Source organism: Phalacrocorax aristotelis, chromosome 6, assembly GCF_949628215.1.
Source record: "Phalacrocorax aristotelis chromosome 6, bGulAri2.1, whole genome shotgun sequence".
Lineage (NCBI taxonomy): Eukaryota > Metazoa > Chordata > Aves > Suliformes > Phalacrocoracidae > Phalacrocorax > Phalacrocorax aristotelis.
Window position 1 is genome coordinate 32,426,055 of NC_134281.1, and position 23,793 is coordinate 32,449,847.

General features: G+C 44.2%; 1 protein-coding gene across 1 annotated transcript in view; it reads left to right on the forward strand.

The window, feature by feature from the left end:
- Nucleotides 1-721: 721 nt before the first annotated feature.
- Nucleotides 722-23,793, forward strand: part of XPR1 (xenotropic and polytropic retrovirus receptor 1) — a 110,979-nt gene continuing 87,907 nt past the window's right edge. The window contains exons 1-2 of the mRNA XM_075096932.1: nucleotides 722-1,049; nucleotides 9,831-9,882. Of these exons, the coding sequence (XP_074953033.1) occupies nucleotides 981-1,049; nucleotides 9,831-9,882 (121 nt within the window). The 5' untranslated portion in view covers nucleotides 722-980. The remainder of the gene's footprint in view (nucleotides 1,050-9,830; nucleotides 9,883-23,793) is intronic.

Sequence of the window (23,793 nt, forward strand, 5' to 3'; positions counted from 1 at the left end):
CCTTCCCCGTTTTTTTTGTGGCCTGTCAGCCCAATTTCCCTCCTCCCTCAATTCTTACTTATCTTTCTTGTGGTTTCTCTGACTTTTCCCTTCCATCTTCATCTTCACTCTCTCTCTTTTCTCTGGATGGTACCTCCCTGTCCCCTCACGTCTTCCGCCCGTGCACACCGCTCTCCCTGCCGCACTTCTAGTCATCCCATCCCAATCCGATCTCCATCCCCATCCCCGTCCTCATCCCCATCCCCATCCCATCCCATTCCATCTCATCCCATCCCCAACCCTGTCCGCATCCCGACCCCATCCCACCCCAATCCCCACCCCAGCCAGCCCCAAAGCATTCAGGATTCACACTGGGGCTGTCCCAGAGCTGCCGTCGCTTATGGAGGGGCTGGACCGCAGATCCTGAGGGACGAAGGTGACACATTTGGGCCCGAACCGACCCCCAAAATGAGCAGACACAGTAAAAGGAAGCGGGGCGCCCCCCGCTGGGGGACCCCCGCCGCCGCCGCCCCCCCGCCGCCGCCCCCCCGCCCGCGGCATGCAGGGGCGGGGCTAGGGGCGGTCGGCCCCGCCCCTCCGTCTGGCCCCGCCCCGCCCCGCGCGGCGGTGGGCGGTGGCGGCAGTTGCCGTGGCGACGGCGCCTTGCCGGCGGCCGGTTGGCTGTCGGGCCGGCTGACGGCGGGGAGGCGGTGGCGGGGAGGCGGTGGCGGGGCGGCGGGACGGGGAAGATGGCGGCGGCGGTGGAGGAGGCGGCGGCGGCGGCGGCGGGGCGGCGCTGAGGAGGCCCGAGGCGGGCCGAGGAGTTGGCTGGGGCGGGCGGGCGGGGGCCCATGTGTGGCAGCGGCCGCCCCCCCCCGCCCCCCACCACCACCACCACCGGCGGCGGCGGCGGCGGCGGCCCGTTCGCAACCAGGCGCCGTTGAGGCGGCTCGGCGGGCGCAGAGCGAGCGGCGGCCCCGGCCCGGCCCGGCGGCGGCAGGATGAAGTTCGCCGAGCACCTCGCGGCGCACATCACCCCCGAGTGGCGGAAGCAGTACATCCAGTATGAGGTAGGGCCGCGCCGCCGCCGCCCCGGCCCGCTCCCCCCGTGCTGCTCGGCGCTGGGCGCGGTGTGGGGGTCCGGCCCCGCTCCCCCGGGTCTCCCCGGGGCAGGGCGGTCGGTGCCCGGGCTGGGTGGACGTCCTCCAGCGCATCCCGCCGGCTGGCCGTGCAGCGGGGCTGCGGGGCTACTCCCCGGCCCGGCGGTCGCTTGTTTCTGCGGGGGTACCATGTCGAAGCGGGGTGTTTATCCATGTGTGTAGGGGTCACGGCTCTTTCCGGCCCCCGAAGCTTGGGACCGCTCGGAGGAAAAGCGCTGGGTGGCCAGTTGATTACTGCCTGTAACGTTGTGGCGTGGGACAGCGTTGGGAAGAGCGGGAGGGCGGCCCGGAGCCGTGCAGCGCTCCGCTCCCCGCCATCCCGGCCGCAGCCCCGGCCGCCGGTAACAAGCCGTTTTTCAGCACCACCGCCAGTTCTCGGCCCAGGCGGGCAGAGGAGGGGTGACTTTGAAAGGAGGAGGAGGAGGAGGCTCTCGGCCTTCATCCACGGCTCCCCAAGGGCGAGACCGCGGGGCCGGGCGGCGCCCACCGCCCCGCAGCTGGAGGCCGAGTCTGCCCGTCCTGCAAGGCTTGCTTGCCCTGTGAGGGGCCGCCGTCTGCTCCGCTAACGCTGACGGCTGGCCCCAGTGACTCGAAGCAGGGCGCGAAGCCTGGCATCGATTGCCTTTTCTTTTAAATAAAGCCACTCAGGCTTTGCATCTCTCTGTTTCACACTTGATTTCAGGCGAGCCGCTTGAATCGGGACGTTTGTGAACGCTGTTTACACAGAGTTCTGCTGCATTAATCGTGAATTATTTGTAGAATACTTCTTTTCAGGTTTTTTTTTTTTATTATGCCAGTTTTCTAAAGGTCATGCTGACTGCTTAGTTTCAGATTTATCACGGTGGTGCTTGACTTCAGTTTAACTAGCTGAACCTGAAGGTGCTTATTTGTAGTAAACTCACTTCCTATCTCAGTGTTAGCAGTACAAGTGGCTGGTGCCAGTGATGCCGGTCTTTTCCACAAGTAATAATTAAACCTAGACAACGGAAATCTCATTACAGAAGAGCTGTGATCGGCAAAACTTCTTGACCAATTGAGTCAGTCAAAACCATACAACATTTGTTATTATTTGAAGGCCCGTATTTTCTCTCTAGGACTATAATAGCAATGTATTTCTAGTATTCCTATTAATCTGTCTGCACTTACAAGGAAAATCACATTTATCTTAGCTTGCTTTGTTATCATGTTAGACTTACAAAGTTTATATCTGCCCTTTTGACTCTTCCTTTGTTTCCTTTACCTGACTGTAAAGGAATGGTTGTTTAAATAAAAACGGCATGTCGGATTTGACTTTAGAACAAAACTGTGGTCTCCTTGAATTATGCGGAGAACTAGACAACTGAATAATGGATCAGTCTTTGAGAAGGAAGAAAACCATTGTCTTGATAAAATAAAGTACCTTAGTTCTGCACCGTGTCTCTGATAGGGTATCTGTGCAAGAGTTGTTTTCTGTTCCTGGAAACAGAAAACTTGTATATCTGCCTAAGAGAAGATTTGGAGGTAGGTTGGAGGGGAAGGCAGGGAGGAGACAGAAGGGCAAAAGACTTGGCTGCATGCTGACCAGACAGATGTAGAGGGAAGGTAAAGGAGACCTAGTGAACTATGACACCTTGATTAATGTGTGAAGAACTCTGCTGCTTATTGGCCACTGTTTTCATTATAGGAGGTTAATTTTCAGATGTTTTAACTAGGACAGTATTATTATTATTATATGCTTCTCCCTTCCCCCATCTCAATTTAAAATAAAGGTATACTTCAGTAAAAACTTCCTTCATGTTGCTACTCTTTCTGGACTTCAAGTGATCTCCTTCCATAGCTTAATGTAGAGTGAATTAAAATAAAACCCCACCCTCCTTTTTTAGTAATAAGTTTCAAAATTCTTTGTTTCCCTTTCTGCAGCTGACTGAATGTGAGTCAGCCTCCCGCTTGTGCATATTACGGTAATGGAATAGTCTGGCATTTATTATTCAGTATCTGGTGGTCGTGTGGGTGCGGTGCATAAAAGGCTGGTACTACCTTGGTTTACTTGTTGATTATACTTGAGGCAAAAAGCACATAGCCCTCCTTTGTCAAGAAAAATTCTTAGTTGTTGATTAGCAAACATCAGGCCAAACGCTGCCTGTGTTCCTTGCATGCAGTATTGCTTGAAGCATGAATCGCAATAAAATTTTTAAAAATTATTTGTCTATTTAATAGCGTTATAATGTTTCTTCATCTGACAGCTTATATCTCTTCCTTCTTACTTAACACAGTAATCAAGCCCTGTTTCAGAGTGAGAGATCTTGTTGTGTAGGTTTTTAACTCTGAAAAGATTATCCGTTTCCAGGATGTTCCCATGTCAAGTTCAAGATGCTGATGAAAGGGCAATACAGAAATTGCTTTAAGTCATTTTGTATCATAAAGCTTACATGCAGTCATCTTAATTTTTCTACTCTGATATTTGTAGTTATTTCCATTGGAGAGCAGGTGACTCATGCAGTCAGACAACCCCCAAGTGTGGGAAGACCCAGGTAACTTGCGAGATCCTCACCAGGCGATGTGTCTCTGGCTTGATAGGATGTGCAGCAAGTGTGGCTGCAAGGGCCTCTGCCTTGCATAAATTGCCAGTCAGACTAGGAGGAGGGTGATGAGGATCATCAAGAAGGATGAGACTGTTGTGTTTTCAATGCCTAAAAATGTAGTTTCACTTTCGGATGGTCTTTAACAGTTTTCAGTCCTCAGGGTTCTTACCATTTCTTATGGCTTCCTTCGCTCCAACAATAATCTGTTTAAGTGTTATAACTGTGCCTATAGAATCATAGAATCGTTAAGGTTGGAAAAGACCCTTAAGATCATCGAGTCTAACCACTAACCTATCACTGCCAAGTCCACCACTAAACCATATCCTCAAGCACCACGTCTACCCTTCTTTTAAATACCTCCAGGGATGGAGACCCCACCACCTCTCCGGGCAGCCTGTTCCGATGCCTGACAACCCTTTCGGTGAAGAAGTTTTTCCTAATATCCAACCTAAACTTCCCCTGGCACAGCTTGAGGCCATTTCCTCTTGTCCTATCGCTTGTTACTAGGGAGAAGAGACCGACCCTCACCTTGCTACAACCCCCTTTCAGGTAGTTGTAGAGAGCGATAAGGTCTCCCCTCAGCCTCCTTTTCTCCAGGCTAAACAACCCCAATTCCCTCAGTCGCTCCTCATAAGACTTGTTCTCTAGACCCTTCACCAACTTTGTTGCCCTTCTCTGGACACGCTCTAGCACCTCAATGTCCTCCTTGTACTGAGGGGCCCAAAACTGAACACAGTACTCGAGGTGTGGCCTCACTAGTGCCGAGTACAGGGGCATGATCACCTCCCTGCTCCTGCTGGCCACACTATTCCTGATACAAGCCAGGATGCTGGTGGCTGCCTTGGCCACCTGGGCACACTGCTGGCTCATGTTCAGCCGGCTCTCAACCAACAACTCCAGATCATTTTCCTCCAGGCAGCTCTCCAGCCACTCTTCCCCAAGCCTGTAGTGTTGCATGGGGTTGTTGTGACCCAAGTGCAGGACCCGGCACTTGGCCTTGTTGAATCTCATACCGTTGGCTCTGGCCCAACGATCCAGCCTGTCCAGATCCCTCTGTAGGGACTTCCTACCCTCTAGCAGATCAACACTTCTACCCAGCTTGGTATCATCTGCAAACTTACTGAGGGCGCACTCAATCCTCTCATCCAGATCATCAATGAAGATATTTAACAGGACCGGCCCCAACACTGAGCCCTGGGGAACCCCACTCGTGACTGGCCACCAACTGGATTTGACTCCATTCTTTACTACTCTCTGGTCTCAGCCGTCCAGCCAGTTTTTAACCCAGCGCAGAGTGCACTTGTCCAAGCTGTGAGCAGCCAGCTTCTCAAGGAGAATGCTGTAGGAGACAGTGTCAAAGGCCTTACTAAAGTCCAGGTAGATAACGTCCACAGCCTTCCCCTCATCCACTAAGTGGGTCACCTTATCATAGAAGGAGACCAGGTTAGTGAGGCAGGACCTCCCTTTCATAAACCCATGCTGGCTGAGCCCGATCCCCTGGGTGTCCTTCATGTGCTGCGTAATGGCATTCAAGATGATCTGCTCCATGACCTTTCCTGGCACCAAGGTCAGGCTTGACAGGCCTGTAGTTCCCCAGATCCTCCTTCCGACCCTTCTTGTAGAGAGGTGTCACATTCACTAGTTTCCAGTCATCTGGGACCTCCCCGGCTGCCCAGGATTGCTGATAAATGATGGACAGTGGCTTGGTGAGCTCCTCTGCCAGCTCCCTCAGTATCCTCAGGTGGATCCCATCCAGCCCCATGGAATTGTGGAAAGTGTGGAAGTTGCTCAGGCTTAGGACATATAATCAGTGGAAGACCTTTAGAGAGAGAAAAATCCATTGAGTTTCTTTAAACAGGCAAAAAAAAAAAAGATATACTTTGATAGCTATGGCTTAGATTCTTATTTTCTTTCAGCAAAAGCTCTGCAGTGACCATTACTGTACGTCTGCTTTTTGAGAAAGAGCACTTGGCTTGTAGAAAAGAGGGAAAATGGTGATGTATGCTATTCTGTTTCATTCAGCCTTTTGCAAAGACATTTGCCATGACTGAGCCAATGTTAACATGGAGCTTTACACAAACCTTGATTGACTTGGTTTGACTTCCCATTCCAAATTTCTGTTCTAGAGATTGCATGAAAGCATGCAAATTTCGTATGTCACATTTTCTACACAAACTCCATTCCCAGCTGATGGTTTTTGAAACCTAAGGCAGCGCAAATGGTCAGGAGGGCTTTGTGTGAGGACCAGTGACAATAAGGTAGTATATAATCCCAATGTAAAGGGGCATTTTTACCATTGAAGTCTTGAGTGTCATTCTCAGGCTAGTGCTTGGATGTGATTAAGAGTTTAAAACAACGTACTGACAATGCTTAATTTGTGGAGATGCTTGTTAAATATGTTTAATGCTAAATATGCTGAAGGTCTGAACAGCTTTGGTCATGATTTCAGTGTCTGTCATCCGAAAACTTCCTATTTGTCAAAAGTAATGCCTCAAGTTTCTGTACCTGCTGCCTTCTCTGTGCAAAGATCGCAGCAGAGGGGAGCAGCCGTTTTTGGGGGGGTACCAAGTCCATGGGGCGCTGGCTACCTCGCAGATGTACCTGGGCACTCAGCTCCTGCAGCAGCATGGTTCTTGCCGTGCAACCAGGCAGTGACCCATGGATATGCCCTGACCCTGTCAGTGGGAGTGAAAAGTTTTCACCTTCTTTTAGGGGATCTGGCAGCGTATCTTCTGTAAAGTTAATAGCATTTCCCCAGCCAGTTAAATGATTGCTGTGGCGTGCGCTGCTTCAGTGCACTTGTCTTAAAATCTTAAGTTTTGAACTGTTCATTTACTTTCAGTTCCTTTGCTGTAATGAGTAAATATGAAAACAAACAAGATCAAATCTTTTTGCGTCAGACGAGTTCTTTTTTTCACATAGTAGGTAGTGAGCAAATTAAGGTAACTCTTCGATGAATATCAGCTGATGTTTTTTTGCTAAGAGCATGCTTCACTGCATTTAACGCACATTTTTTGATGCAGTGAAATTGTTGGGTTGCTAGTCCTCCATTTATCTACAAATCATGCTGCAGAGTTCCTTTGCTCTTGTGTCTACCTGTGGAGTGCTTGTAGGAGAAAGAGGAGAGCCTTACTCCATCTCTTCAGAATTCTAAACCTAAGTGTACATCCGCACGTCCAGCTGATGGAAATTTGGTGTTTTACAGTTGTCAGATGGCAGTTTTGTTTCAGTTAATCTGGCCTGAATTTGTTTATCTGGATGCAGAAGTCTGATGGTATTTTTCAATAAGAAGTGCTTAATACCTTTGAAATTGCAGCATCTGGGAGAGGAGGAGAATCAGAACAGTTCCTACCGGCACAAAGTTCATGGGAGAGATGGGTGAAAGGTACAAGTGGGTGACTACCCTTCCTTTTTAAGGAGACTCCAGGGCTTCAGTACTTTTGCCTTTGAGGATCAGGAACAGGTTGCTGAGTTTTAGAAATAATTTCTCTGAGACACAACCAGCAGGTAGTAGGTGGGGAAAACGAAACTGATAGCTGAGTGAGGTAGCCTGCTTGCCTTCAGGGTTTCTCTTCCAGAAACAGGCTTTCAGTTTTTGGGAGGTGGCCAATTCTGCTCGTCAAACTCTGCTTCATGATAGGCAGTTCACACCCAGGTTTGCCACCTCCTGACACAAATCTGTTGTGCTACTTCACTATTTGTCCTTCTGAGTGTCAGCGGACGAGCTTAGAAGAGCATAATGGGTTTGAAAGCTACTCGTTTAAAACAACAGTTTTGTTCAAGCGTTTTAGGGTTTTTGTTCTTGAATTTGTTCACTGTTGAGGTCCGACAGTTGCATTTTTAAGTGCATTTTCTTTCTGCCTTTTTTGTTCTCTGATATACATTTATACAAGTTTGCTGCAGGTGCAAGGTGTATCACTAGCACAATTTAAAGTAAGGAAATAACTCTTCTTGTCTAGTTTGAGAGCAGAAAGAGTAATGTTTAAACATTTGAAGTTGACAGTGATGGATAACTTTTGGAAATAATAATTTCTAAAATTCTGTAATCTAGAGGACTAAATACTTTAGGTGTGAAGGAGCACTGAGCCTTTCACTTTCAGGTTATTGGTTTACTTATATAGGTTAGGTAAGCAGTAACAAAATCTGCTGCCCTGCAGCTGCCAGATGGTAATAAGTCTGTCTGCACAGGGAGAGGTCTGCAGGACGACTGACACCTTCAGCTTTCAAGATTGTTTACTGCAGGACTGTCAGTGTTGTGGTCCTTTGTAATTCATTTTAAAAAATGACTGATAAAACCAGAGATATGAAGCACACTGCAGGTTTTCCTCTGGGTGGGTTAAGGGACGGAGTTCTTACTACAGTGACTTTACATTTGCTGTCTCTTAAGGCTTTTTTTATGCTATGCCATGTGGTGGTGGTTCATGGAAGAAGTTACAGGTAGGCGAGGTTAATGAGCGGGATGAAAACGGGGGAAGGCTATTTGACTCCTTGCTTGATGAAGGCAGATCACATGCTGCTGGCCAGTGAGTCATGGGGGGAAACGGACTGAAGCAGCCAGTGTTTGGGAGGAATTTAAAGAAAGCACTGAGAGTAGAGGAGAGCTGTGCTGCTGGAATGAGGATCATTCAGCATGGCTCAGTTGGGAAAACAATTACACAAGTGACCTTTGAGACCTCTGTGGACTCAGGAGTCAGACCTTTGAGAGATGTCTGAGCTGCTGGTGTAGCCTGTCACCCAGGATATCTTGTCATAAACAGACATGTCCTTTAGACCTTATATTTACTTAACAGGATTGTAACCACCATGTTATATCAGTGCTGAGCTTCCAGCTGCTGAGCTTGTGGTTTTTGCCTTGAGGGTATTAGGGAATTTGTTATTTGGGCTGTGGTGTTTTGACCGGGGAGGGGGACGTGGATGGACACACAAGATGGTAAATGCAGAGGTATAGGATAGTAGAACTACAGGATTTGTTGGGGAACAGGCAGAAGAGACAGGAACTCAAAAGACCTGAATGACTTCTGTGTGCTAAGTTTCTGTGGGTTCAAAAGTGAAGGAATAAAATCTAGTTTTTGCAGCACCTGTGTGTGAAGCACACTCATATTTGTTTTTATCAAGTGGCATGGAGTGTGTGTAAACAAATCGCTCAGCAGTAGGAACAGGCCCTGCCTGGTGGCTCCAGGTCCCACAGTTATGGTTCGACCCATTCCTTCAGCCGTTGATTGGAATTCAGTTTATTTAATTCTTGCTTGCACTTGTGATGTGAGAAAGAGCAAGTCTTTCATCTGCGGCTGGAATAATACCAGCATCTTAGTAACTGTCTGAAAAGAGGCCTTCTGAAAAGGAGCTGCAAGTGATGACGTTTCTGATGTGGATCCTGGCTCTGGTAACGAAGGGGTTACTGCCAGGGGCGCTTGGTATTCAGCTGTAGGACCACCTTGCCTCCTGGTCCTGCTGCCTGCCCTGCTCATCTATTGCCCCAGCAGTCTGAGCATGGGTGAGTGGCTTGTTCCTGTGGTCTCTGGGAGGCAGCTCATGCTGCCTCCAGGACATGAGGACCCAGTTAATAATTCTGGCTAGTGTTAATGTTGCGCTTCGGTTTCCACCTTAAGAGAAGGCCGTCACTCCTGGTTCCCTGATCTCTTCCATCATGTTGTCTTCAGTCTTTAGAATGTATGTGTATTTCTGTACTCCTATATAACAGTGATAAGAAATCCCTGAGGCTGTTTTTCCTCCATTTGCCTTGACAAACTCTTTGCTGTATCATGCAACAGTTTTTGGTTTTGTGGTTTTTTTTGTTGGTGTTTGTTTTTTTTTTTTAATGTAAAACCTTTAACATCCTACCAACCAGGAAACATTTTTCCAAAGGAAGATGTTGGAAAATACAGTTGGAAGAATTTTTATAGATTAGTAAGGTAACAGGCTTTAGACAAAGCAGTCAGTAAACATGAACTTGTGTTTCTCTTGCTAACAGATATACATGTGATAGTGTTGACATCATGTTCCATAGCTTTCTGTCAGTCTGGAGGATAAAAGGGCTTTAATTACTTTGTTTTCAAACAGGCATATCAAAACAATGTAATTTTTTTTTTATTACTAACTGTATTCCTTGGTCTCTCCCTCTCCCTTGCAGGCTTTGAAAGAGATGCTATATGCAGCTGTGGACCAGGCTCCTTCTATAGAAGGTAAGCAAACTGTAACAGAGAATCATGTTTTTCTTGGCATTCAGTGCTGGACACATAGTCCTGCTACTTTTCTGTCCTCAGTCATCCTAAATTGGTAAACTTAATACACTGATGGGCAAGTGCCTGGCCTTTCACAGCCTGTGTGCTATTTTTGATTGTTAGAACTCTTTGTTCTTTGCCATTAGGAAAATAAGTGCCTTTGTATAGTTTGGGACTTCAACAGCTGGATTCCTCTTGCTTATAAGGGCATTCACTGGTGGAAGTACTTTCTTGATTGCTTGAGAATAGACCTTTGTTTTCCTGTGACAGCTAGCCAATTCGGGGGATAATTGTGCTAGAGAAATACTGGTTCCTGGTTTGTTACTGGTGATTTGAACTGGAAGAGTCTCATCCTTTCACTCTGCGTCCTCCCTGAATGCTGTGCTACCTCTCGTATGTGGGCATGAGTATATTTTCTTGTTTGCATGTGTTTTTTTTGCACTGAGTGTTCTATAATCTGAGTGTTGGGATTATTTTAGTACAGCATTTGGTTTTAAGCTCACTGCATTTTGAATGGTTTAAGTGATGATCTGTGCAAAATTTCTCAGTAGAGCCCTTTCTTCTTTGTCTTTCTTCTTCCTTTTGGTGTCTTTCAAGTACTGAATAGTTTTTGCCTTTATGTTGCTTCAGTCCCTACTTTCTTGTCCTTCTTGTGGATTTCAAACTGTTTTTTCACCTCCTTACAGTTGTTATTTTCACTTGGATTGCAGTGCAATGCTGATTTTTTTAACCTCTTTGAATGTGGCTCTGGGCTTCTTGCATAGTTAGAGAGCAGAACAACTGCTGCTTCTAGTGTAGTCAGTTGGCTAACATGAATAATACTAGTCACTATTAATGATAGCTTATTAACTATTTTCTTTGTGTCAGTTAGAATCAGGAAATGAGGCATGATAGTTCAAATAATGTGGAATTATTGTTTTTTTATTTAACTCTACCTGCTCTTTGATTAGAACTTTAAAACAAAACCTGCAATAGTTAACAGACTATGTGTGCATGTGTGTGGTGGGGCAGTCTTTCCTCATACTCTTCAGAGGCGCAACCTCAGCTTAAAACTTCATTGAAGCAGTGCTCAGACAGGTATAATCTTTTTGTTTAACCTGACACTTAGTTGCTCACTTGACTCAGCCGTCTAATTTTGTTAGATTGATCACCCTTCTTTCTAAAGTATAGGTCCTAGATCTAGATTTCTAAAGGTTATGGTTCTAGCATAATCTAAAATGCATAGTTATCTTTGGAAAACTTACGAAAACTTGCCAGCAATACACTGGTAGAAGAGGAAAGTCTCGCTTCATTTTCTGAGTGGCAAAATTGCTTAGAAACACCCACAGACCTAGAGGACTTATCTCCCCAACAGCGTAGAATCAGTTTTCTAGCTAAGAGGAACTAAAGTGTTTTGTGTAGGCCAAACTGACTATTAACTTTGAAAGACAATTTACTAATTTTGTTGAAAGTCCAGCATTAGTTTTAAGGAAGACTTGGAGCATTTACAAGGCCTTTTCTCTTTCTTTCTTTCTTTCTTTCTTTCTTTCTTTCTTTCTTTCTTTCTTTCTTTCTTTCTTTCTTTCTTTCTTTCTTTCTTTCTTTCTTTCTTTCTTTCTTTCTTTCTTTCTTTCTTTCTTTCTTTCTTTCTTTCTTTCTTTCTTTCTTTCTTTCTTTCTTGACAATGGGAGCAAACGCTGTCTGTGCTAATAAAATTTTGTAGTCTGATATTTGCATGTGACTTACTGGGTTTTGCTTGTGATATCTAGAATTTCAAGGTGGGCTTTGAGTTGCTAGCCATAAAACTTCAGTGTGTTATAATTCAGCATTTTGATTTCTTTCTTTTCAATGCATGTGGTATACTGATGTTCTGTAATGTGCTGTGATGTTTGTGTGTAAATGTATTTGGCAAAGGAAGACAAGGTGAAGAATAAAATGGTATGATATTGCATTTATGCTCTTCTAATGATAAAAAGAATTTTAATCTGTGCTTCTGCTTCCTTTGATGCCTTCAAAACCTCAGCAGAAGTAATGACTTAACATTGTTCTACTTAAGAAAAGTGTCTTCCATTCATTTTTTTGGGATTGCGTCTCTTCCTCTGTACTGTAGAGAACGAAGTAATCAAAACTATTTTGAACCACTCATATTTACCTCTGTCTTGCCTGAGACACTTTTAAGTAGAGAGCAGCTATACTAATTCCTTCACCTTTTGTTCATTAAGTGAATGTGAGCATGTGTGTGGTAGTTAGATTTTTTTTTTTTAAGTTTGTTTTCAGTGTGTTCTTTCCTTCTCTCTTTCTCTCTGCTGAGTCTGTTTTGCTTTTTAGTGTCCAGGTTCCTCTCTGAAAATTGTGTATTGCTCAGATGGGGCCAGGCTGTTTGCACTGGAGCAAGTGAGTCTGAGCCAGTGGATTCTTCTGCCATTGCCCATAGAAGTGCAGAGGTGACAGAGGGAAGGCAGGTGTCTTTCCACAAGCTGCAGGTTTAGGAAAGGCTTGTACCGGAAATGGATCAAGACCAGGTATTTCTCCATCCCTGTTGATTATTCCTTCTCCTTTAAGCCCTTCTGCCTTTGTTCATAGAAGCCTTAAGCTAGGGTTAGTGTGTGACTGCATACAAACTGTGCTCAAAACCACTGCTCGAGTCCCTGTCTGAGGAGATGGAGCAAGTTCCTTGAACTTTGGAGGGGGGATGTAGCAGCTCTTGTCAGGGGCTGGCTGTTGGCCTGCGTGTTTTCATTTTAATATGGATTTTGTGATGGATGCTTCTGTGTTATTTTGATCTTAGCACAGAAACTACAGGAGTATGCTACTAAAACTCAGCTTCCCAGTGTGAGCCTAATGTAATGTCATTTTAGACCGGTCCAACTAAAATCCATTTTGTAATTGATCTAGTTGATTGCAGACATGCTGTAGATGTGCACAGCTGATTTTCATTTGTCTTACCTGTATTGTAAAGCTAATCTTCGGTTAATACATTGGATTGAAGAAAAGGGAGTTTTGTATGCCAAAGCTGAGGCTATTCCTAGTTCATATTCTGCTTGGCTGGATGTGTAATTCAGGAATTGTGAATGAGTTTCTTGGATTTCTGCTGCAGGCTGCTTACTGTATCAGTTGGTAAAATTTGTATACATACAGAAATGCTTTGTATTGCTTAGTAGTATGCTGGAAGCATTTTGGAAACTTTTTAAAAAAAAAAGTGCTATCCAACAAAGGCATGCTCTAAGTTGTAGGCAAGGCGGGTAACAGGTGAACCATCCATCATTAATAGCTTTCATTTGGTTTGTATTTAGGTAAACAAAGCTAACTTCAGAATGACTCTTAAGCTCTGTGGCTGACGGTCCTTGTGCTATTGCGGTGGACAAAGTGTTGCTGGGAAGATGATCTTAGATCTAAATTGTGCAGTTTTTACCCTGCTGGTTATCTAGTTATATGGTGACCCTTCTCATTGTTCAACATTGAATCATACCTAGGTCCATCTGCTTGTTGCTATTTTCAGGTAACAAACGCAGACTGCGATGTTAAACAACAAAAAAAAAACCCATAGATGTGGATAAGCAAAACCTGTCAAGGCAGAGTGATAGGAGGAGAATGTTTATAGCTGTCCCCTGACACTGGTGCAGGGTGCTTTGGATCCCTGTATTTCATGAGTCATACCAGACTGCCTGTCTATTCTGGCAGCTGCTTTAATTTGTTCAGAGATTATTTTTTTCCCCATCTCTGCCTACTTTGTAACAACAGTTGTCTTTATGGCAGTGTTATTCCTCTGGATTATAAGAATCTTTTTACAAGGCTTTCCCCTGATGAAACTGCACCATCCTTCCACCTGAACAACATCTGTACAAAATTAGTGTTTAGTCTGTTAATTCAATCTCATACACATCACTGGAAAAAGTATCAAATGATGCTTGATTCCCAGCTGTATGATGGGACTTGTTTGACTTTCTGGAGAATTCTTTGATGCGTGTTTGCTTTGTTAGCTGTTTGTTACGTGCTGCTTACTGTTACTGGAGCAATCTGGATGAATTGATGCTGCCTTGATGTTATTCACTGTTTCTGAGTCCTCGTGGCATGGTAGGAAGGCCTGCATGCAAGCGTACCAGGTCAGTGTGAGCAAGCACCCTTCCTTGACCCTGACCTGCCTTTAGAAAAAAGCTGTGAAAATTTAGAGGTGAAAATCTAGCGTAGTGCTTGCTACCTCTGAGGCAGAACAGGCAGTATTGCAAAAGCATGGAATACTGGCCTCACCATGAGCATGTTGACTTTTTTGCATTCCTTGTTTCTCCCATTGCTTCCTGTCCCATTTGTCACGTAAGTAAAACAGGTTACTGGACCACTGTTGCTTGGAGTCCTCCCAATTATTCCACTTGGTGAGCAGATGTGTTGGTATCTCCCCAAGCTCCTTACGATGCAGCTCTTCTCAGCTGCGGTGGAGATGAAAGTGTGGCTGTAAATTATTCATTTTATTATCTGCTCGAATGGACTGGGTCCACTCTAAATATTATTTCCTAGAGTATTTGCCTTTCAGATATTGAAATTTAACCTCCCTTTAATACTTGTGTAAGCAAACGTCATCATTGTAGTATCAGATGGTACAAGAGCATTCTGTTGTATCCTCTTGTTATGGAGATTGCCTATTCCACTTAACCCCAATCCTGAATTCCAGTGGCGCCTTTGTAACGAGGATCACTGCTTGTGGAAGGGCTGTGTGGGGCTGGAATGGTGTAACAGCATAGGAATGGGGAGTAGAAATGCTTTAAGATAGAACTCAAACCCTGAATTAATAGCTGATGTTAAAATAACATTTGGTTGGTAGGGGAGAAGCTTTAGTGGTAATGGAGATCCTCTGCTGGTACTTGTAGTCTGTATGGTCACCTATTTACTTGCACTAGATAAGAGGAGCAAGAGGTGCAAGTTCGGGACATTTGGAGAGAGACAGGACTGGCAGCGTGTCCTGTGTGGTTACACCATTGTTTCTGCTTTCATCTGTAATGCACTTACCATGTTAACTGACAGCTACAAATCTTTAGTTTGGATTTATTTCTCTTACTAAATAAATAAAATAGTATTCATTAGGGTGATAAGTAATATTAGTGACTAAGCAGGGTATGGGAAATCACATGCTTTTTTTCCAAAGGAACTTATGAAGCTGATGATTTTTGTTTGTTATATACAGACATGCTTTGTAGGGTTGATAAAAGGCTTATGGTTTGTATATATACAGATATCTTCTTTTTATTTCAAAATAAACATTTATTTCCAATTGCATAAGCTTACTTTGTAGCAGGTTGAGGTTTTGTTTACATGGGAATGCTTAGGGCTTCAACAGTACTGCTTTGCATCAACTACTGCTTGTGAAGCGTCCACAAGCAGATGAATGCTTTGTCTTTATTTCATTATGTTGTTGCACACCCATGAAGGACATGGGGATCCGTGTCCTTCTGAAGGACGCATGTGACTGAAGGTTGGTGTCCTACACTTTTAGATGCTGGTCCTTGATTCTGTACAGAGGGTAATTCAGCCTGGAGGCCTCCGTATTGATAACTAGTGTGTAAACTCAAAAAAATAATCCCGTAACAGCCCTTTTCACAGTAGGAGACCTGATGCCAGGTATTGGGACTAGCTATAGAGAAATAGGTTACTGGGCTTGTTGAAAACATTGGCTTCCAGAGCATGCAAATGGTGGACAGGAGGAGAACTTGGCTGCATACTAGCATTTAGAGAAGGGGGTAATGTCTAGTTTCTCTTACCCTAGGGCAATAAAATTTGAAAGGTAAACAGTGTATGTGGTTGGAGTAGGGCGAAGAGTAGTGTGAGAGAACAGCTGGATGATCACCAAAATATTTGGAGCACAGATTCCTATCTGAAAATGTAGTGCACTGTGTTTTCATGTAAAAGTCATTTTGCTGTCAAAAGCAGTAGAGTGTTCACAGCAGGTCAGCGCTGAGGCTCACTGTGGTGCTTGCTTGCTTTGTACCAACCTATGCCACTTCCTATTCATACAGGGTAACACAGACTCACCTACGCTGTTGAAATAGTGACTTCCTCAGAGGTATTGGGGACCAAGTGATTGAATTCTGCTTAACCGTTAATTAATGTATGTGAGTGTGGAAAAAAAGTCCGGTAAGGTACAGAGGTAAAATGATTGAGAGTAACTTGTTGATAGTGTAGACGACTGACCAATATAAGTTTTGATTTTTATTACTGTCGCATAGGTCACAAGTTCTCGAGTGGTGGCGTAGCAGCATGTTCAGAGGTGTCTTGGCAGCTGGGAGTGCCCTTGTGGGTGTGCTCAGGGTCCTGGTCTGTGTGCAGGTGCTGGTTCCTTTGGGGCTGCAAGTTGGTTTGTATTTTTGCACCTGGCTGTGAACCCTTTCAGTTGTTAGAAACGACTTGCTCCAGAAAGTCCGTGGGAGAGTACCCCAGTCCTCTCTAGTCTGGTGTGGGACCATGCAGGGTAATAAAGAAGGCTGTGGTGGGAAGTAGTTTGGTGGGTTGATTGTGTAGGTTACTCTTTCTTTCTGAAGGAAGCTTGTGATTGCGGTTGGTGGAAACGCTGGACTTCCTCACACTCTCCGTTTGCTCCATTGCCAGCTCCTGGGCTGATACGCTGCTTCACCTCTGTGCACAAGCCAGGAAGCTTGTGTTGCTGCTGAGCAAGTCTTTTTTCCTCTTCTGTCCTCTGATACGTTCTGGGTAACTTCCTCAGCAGCTCACGTGGCTTTGAGCCATCACATTGGGTGAAGAGCTTGAGTCCTAAGTGTACCAAACAGCATAGGCTTACCGCTTCTGCAGTTAATTGCTTTGCAGTTTTGTTCTCTATGCTTTTTTCTTTACTTAAGCATCCTTTGGTATTGACTACTAAGAGCTATTAAACCCGGGATAATCAAAGAGCTGTATGTGGCTCAGGAGGTAATAGCAAAAGCTGGATCTGGTAGTCAAGGCCAGCCAATATGAAAGGCCTGCACCTAGAGGCAGGTTTCTTTTGGAGGCTGTAAACTGCTATCAGTCCAGCAGCAGAAGGGCTGTAGATGGTTCCCTGATGTTGCTGGTACCCTAGATACATCATCAGAAATGTTCAACTGCCTTTTTATTTTCCTTCTTGCATTTGCTTTCCACTAATCTAAAAATGCCAGTCTGTTACCTTTTTAACGGTTAGAGAAATTAACGGTGCTCATAATTTAACTGGTATATGCCAGGTTTCATGTTAGTGGTCAAAACTAGAGGGCTGAAAAATAGAAAAAGATTTGCAAAGCTGTAAGATTGACAGACAGCCATGCCTTCAGCAAAGCACTCCTGAGACAAGAGTAGAACATCAAACAGCATTTTGGCTGTAGACATGAAGAAGCTACTGCACATGTACATACAAGAGGCCAATATTTATTGCTTTGTTTCAAAAAAAGACTGCACTAGACACTTTAACAGCAAGATTTAGTGTGCTTGTAGGAGGCAGCCTCTGGGTTTCTAGTCATTCCTTTGGAGCTGTATTTGAAATAGGTGATTTGTATTATTAGACAATTAAGATTTTGGATGAGACTATAGCTACTTGGTGAATAATGCAATATGAATTAGATTTGATTGGTTTCTCTTGCTCTTTAAAAATGCATGCTGTGGGCAAGGGAATGAGCAGAATATCCCTGGAAGGAAATCTCATTCTCTACATGGTAGCGGCTTGTAAGATGCCTTAGAAAAACGGCCAACCCACCAATACCTCATGGAGTCCTGACATCTCTGTGTGATGCAGTGGAGGAGCAAAGGCTGTTGTCCCTGGGCACCCTCCTGCTACAGCAAACCTTTCAGTTGTGTTACCTGAATCTGCTGTAAGGCCGCACCATGTGGTGCCTATCACAATAATGGTCTCTGACCATGGAAAGGTCTGTCTCTTTGATTGAATAATTGTGAAATTAGCAAGGATGTGGTGAAAAGTCAACCCATAACTGGCTATGTTTCTTTTTCTTGATTTCTGAAAAAATGAAGGCTAGTTGTGTATTTACGCTGTTAAAAAAAAATAGGTGATCTGCAGCCTTGCAGCTTGACCCCTTTTAGTAAAAGTAGATAATTAATTAATTTTAAAGTAGTGTGCTTTTTGAAAATACGTCATCTTTAACTTTAGTTACAGTGTAAAACTGCAAATTTACAGCATCTTAGTTTTACAAAACCACATTCAAGAAAAGTGAGTTAAAAAATTATATTTTATTCCATTTATTATATGACTGTTTAGTTAATAAATATATTTTATATATAAAAATAATTTATATAAAATATTTTTTATTGTTTTGTGCTACTTTTGTTGAGTGTGGTAACCGTTTTCTCCTGAAGTCGTACAGCATAGATGTAAACGTCCGATCCTACGGTTCTGTTCCCCTGTGAACTGAGAAGGGGCATAGCTTCAGGAAAACTGCAGAGAGGTAGAAGGATATTTTACTAACATGTGGTATGATAAGAATAACTCAAGCTACTTAGTTGTAAGGCAGCGGCAGCACTGTGAGTCAGAGCTGTATGTATTCAGCTAAAAATCAGAGAAAACTGTGTGAAAATACACGAATCTCCTTCGTAAACTAGCTGTTGCTCTGTCCAGGAAGGAGACTGGCATCGCAGCGGGCACGGAGTGCCACTGGGATGGTGCAGAGCCACGGGCGAACGCACCCAGCCTGCCCGTGTGTGGGCACTGGCTCTTGTGCTGTGCGCTCAGCAGCTCAACTTCCCCTCTGCAGAGGGGGAAGCCTTGTTTATCTCCTAGGAGATGGAGATGGAAAACCAATTTCTACTTCCAGATGAGAAGCTGACAGGCTATTTGACTTAACAAGAGAGGCAGGCAGTGTGATTGGGAAGAGGGAAATTGCATGCCATAACATACCAATATAAATGCAATTTATTTTGCATGTGCTATATAGCTCCAGGCACACATTTTGGGGTGTGTAAGAATTTTCTGCATGCTGAAATGTGAGCTCTAAATAGCAAAAAGAGGCAAATTTGGCATCCAAACTGTGTTTATCATCTTGGTTTTCTTTTTACTGTAATTGCTTAGCATGCTTTTATAAATGTTCCTAATGTATTTGTGGGGCAAAGCGCAGAGGAGCTGAAAACATCAGCATGAGTGAACTGTTAACTCGGGATCTATCTTGTCCCACAGTTGCAGACTTGTTCTGACATGTGGCCAAGGCTGCTATTCTGGTACGGCCTTTGCTGGTGTCCTGCCCTGCGCAGCTCTTCAGGATGGCTCTGCTGAGCTCCTCGCTTCGGCTGAGACGGAGCAGTTCAGTACCAACTAGCCTGTCTCGCCAGTCCCACAGTGTGTCAGCTATAGGGAAAAAATGGGCATCATTGGTTTAAACCCCCATTCTTTGCTCCTATTGTTTCCTATTCTAGCTGATCATTTATATGAGTTCGCTATGAATAGATTTGTATTTTTAAGGCTGTGTGTCAGGGCATCAGTAGCATTTACAGTGTTGTTGCTGATCTGTGAACCCAGGTATGCTTTTTAAAGGCAGCTCCCTTATAAGCACAGCTGTAGGAGTGAGTCACAGGCAATGCAGTAAAATGGGGTAATAATGAGCAGGACTGGCTGATGTACCTATAAGGTAAAATCTATAAATAGGTTAATGGAATTTGGCTTGTACTTCAATGTTTTGGTGTGACTTTATCCTCCCTAATCTAACTAGCAACTAGAAAGCAAGGAAATAATAATGATCTGAGAGCCTGGTACAGCATTCCATGTTACTTCATAGTCTTTTGTATATGCCAAATGGTCCTTGAGCTCTGTGGCAATCCAAGGCAAAGGTTCAGTTTCTCCCCTGCCCGGCCACATGAGAACACACTTCTGCGTTAGAAGCCTGGGTCAGGGCTTGGTTCTGATCAGACCTGGGTAAACACAGGTGCAGGAAAACATTTCTTGGAAGTTTTGAGTCCTTCTGAAGCCTTTAAGAGATTATAGCTCACTGTAATTGAGAGACAAGAAGGCTTCCCACAGTGGGCAAAGGAAAAAGTCAGAATACCTTTTGGTCATCTGCGATTGAACTGGTGCTCATGAGGGATAGTTATGTATATACAGGCTGCATTTGTGGGTTTCAGATGTTGTGGGTGATGCTCTTAACACATGACATTCATTCATGGTGTAGATTTAATTATTAGGATGTCAATAAGACTTGTTTATGAAAACCCTGTTTCATGGGGTAAGTTGGTAAAATATGGGTTGTGAATGAAATTGAATGGTTGGAGGCAGAGAGGTTAGAGGCAGGATGCTGAGATTGTAGGGTTTGCCACACCTGATCAGCCCCATCTGCTGTAATGATCCTGGCTGGAAGGTGACTGCTGTTTATGGTGAGCACTTCAGACCCTGCAAAAATACCCCATATCAGGTGTGAGTTTTAGCAGTCCATCAGCAATGGGGAGCCTGCCATGGCTGCAATACTATTCTCTTCAGCAGATGTCGTCTTCACGGTGAAGCCTCAAAGTGAAGGACCAAGAAGGACAGTGAAGGGAAAAGGCGAACAGGTTCACCTGTGTGCAGCCAAGCTGCTGGGAGTGGGGTTGGGGCTCAGCCCCCAGCTCTTGGAGGGGCTGCAGTGCAGAGCGGAGCTTGCCAAGCTGCTATTTGTTCCTGGCTCGCGTTTCTGTGTGCGTGTGGACACTGTGCTTCCCCAGCTGGTGTCTTTAGCTCTGGTGTTAGCTGCACCCATATCTTCTTACAGTGGAAGATTGGTTTGCTACTGTTGGTGTTAAACAGGACTTCGAGCTTGAGTCTCAAAAGGCTCTAAAGGTACTGACAAAAGAGCTTTCAAATCTGCCCCTTCAGTTTTAGAAATCCAAATGCAGCTCAGCTAGAATTGATCTGTACCAATTTCCCTTTCAGCTTCTTCTGCTTTCAGACAGCTCCTACAGATTCAGTTCTGGCTTTTGTTCTCAGGTGATTGTGCTGGGTTGATGTGGCCACATGCAAATGCAGTGTTCTAGATGGAGCAGATGTGCACCCGCTAGCTTTCCGGCTGAGGAGGAATTCAGCCTTGGAAGGTGCGTGATCTGGGCTTGGACTTGCCTGAGCGCAAATCTGAGTAATAAATTAGTCATCAGATGTGGAATTCATTTCCCTGGGGACATGGAGAGGGAGGCTGGTACAGCCCAGCTGTCAGTCAGGAATTGCTGATGCAGGAACTCTTCCCAGCTGAGAAGGTTCCCCCCACCCTGCTAATATAGAAAGGCTAGGTTGCCAAATCCTTTAGTTTGGTATTTCAGTAGTAACATGAGTCCTTTACAGTGTGTGCCTAAAGGCTTTGGTCTCTACCTAACTTGCGTAAAAATGTGTTAACTGGCTATTTTGAGACTAAAGGCAGCAGACCTTAATCATGGCAACTCCACAGTCTCCTACGTGCGAGGCAATTTTACTCTCTCGCTAGTGTCCAACTGTAGCATGTGGCTTGTGGTGGCTGGTCTCTTATATGATAATTATTTTTTAAGATGTTTGGAAGCTTTATCTATCAAGTATGGAAGATAAACTATGACACTGTGTGCTTTTTTGTTCATAACTAGATCAGTGTCTAAGACTTTCGCTTATGGACACCATTTTATTCTTTAGAGTGGGTAAAAGAAGGCTAGTGTGGGTATTCACTTCCTGCCTTACGAATGTCCCTGTCATAACTGCCACCTATGCCGATCCTTTGGAGAGCAGCCATTATGGCTCCTAGCCAGCGTGTCAGTTTTTCCTGTTGCCTTTGCTGGACAAACACCATGTGCCATAGCAGACGCATGAGTGATTCTCTGCTGTAGCAAGGGGAAGTGGCACAAGAACCTCAAGATTATGATTGATGATTGAATGATTTTATTTTTTTTAATACTGAATAATGATGCCAAATCCCTCCAAACACTGGATTCCAGTTTGTCTTAGCTTTCTCATATCTGAAGGCTTGATTTTTATTAACTCATATACTGAATTGTGCTGGAAGTGCAAAATTAAAATATTGCAGGGAGGTTTATTCTGACTATTGCAAGATGCTGGGATTTACATGAAACTGCACTTGCGCTGCTTTCTCTGAATATTTTGCAATTACTTCAGCAAAATTGTGTTGGAGTTTGGAAATGATCTTTTTGTTGAAGAGGAGTCTGGAGAAGGAAACATTTAGTTTCTGGTGCTGTATAATCCCTTTATACCAATTACAGAATATCCCACTTGAAATATTCTAAATAAATGAAAAAAAATAGAGGGGAAGAAGCTTAGATATAGTGTCAAATACCACAGCTTCCATGAGTTCTCTTGCAAATATCCATCAGACCTTACAGTCTTTGTGTGGTTCTGCTGTTGTGAGATTTTTAAACAGAGGAAGTAAACCCCAAACCTCTCAGAATATTGACTGATGTCAATAGATGTTTTCAACTTTTAGGAGTAGCTTGTAACTGTAACTCAAAGAGATGGTATTATTTCAGTTAATTTTTTTTCAGATGGCAATGCTGGCTCTAACGGAATGGAGAAAACTGCCACTGTGAGTTTTCTTCCCATTCTTACGTTTACTTTTTCCAGATCTTTGACTAGGATACGCCAATACGTCTTGGACAGAGAGCTGGTGTTTTGTCATTCTCTGTGGTTTTCAATTTTAAGTTTATTTACAGAAATCAGCAAAAATGAGGAAGTGCTTGAAGTACTCTGCTTAGTTGCTTGAGTGTTTTGTTGTACATAGTCAGATCTGGCAACTTCTCTGAGTCTTATTTGTGGATTCAGATTTGGTTTGGGTCATTGTTTGGACATGCTGTTCTGTTTTTTATCTTTCAAGACTTATGTTGTTAAGAGTTTTTAATACTAAGTCCCACTTCCGATTTTTAGTTAGACTTCAGTTCTGCTGCATCAGAAGTGAGTGCAGCTGCTTTGTACTTGCAGCTTCTGGATTACACAGTGCTAATTCTTTCTGTTTTGTATAATGTTGCGTGGATCTTTGTTGGAAAGTTAATTTATCTAGATCTTCAGTTTTCCATGTTGGAGTGTTACAAGAGAGTATTTGAACTGAAAACAAAGGCTCGAATGCCTGTTTGAAACCTAAACAAAGCAGGGAGCGTGCTGTCTGAGAGCAAGCTGACTGGTTTTTACCCAGTGCCTCTCTTGTACACCAGGCTTCGTGGAATTATTTGTTGATGGAAAGTTCATAGTTCGGTTGCAAAGACCATGGCTGTTTCTGAGAAGAGGGGGGAAAGAGGAGGCTGTCTGGTTAGGTAGCTCAGTGATGCACCGTGTCTGCCTACTGGCCTTAAATTAATCTTCTATACTTTCCTTCAGTGCGTGGGAGAAAAATTATCTGTTCAGATCCTTGTAAAAAGTGGCCTATTTAATAAGTGTTCTGTACATATATTTATTTACAAATATTCTTGATTCTTAATTAAGGAATCCAGCTCGATGACTTTCAGCTTGGTGCTCACTTCCAGGCTGGGGAGCCTGCGAGAAGATCACTGACTGCAGAATTTGACTGCTGTGCACATCTGTCTGTTTAAAACAAGCAGTTTTGCAGCTGATCAAAGCGGGAGGATTATGCTGCTACTGTGGAACTAAACTGGTGAGGGGGGATAAATGGCATCTCTAAGGCAGGCCTACCTGAACTGACGGGCGCTTTGTTGTCAACAGGATAATGTGAATAATTTGTGTGTGGTGTTTTTTTTTTTTTAGCAGAGGTGGTTTTCGTTCTGTTGGAATATTTACTCTTGCATTTCAAAGCCCAAACGGGTTTACTTTTAATGGAAAGCTGTATTGCATGTAGTTCCGTATGCAGTGCAAAGTTTATCTTCAGCTTGCTGTAAGGAGCACAGTGCATCTTCTCTGTGGGTTTTCAGAACACTTTTCTTACAAAGAAATGAGGGGTTTTGTTTTGCACACGTGTATTAATAGTCTGAGTGTAAAACCTGTATGGAGACTGTTAT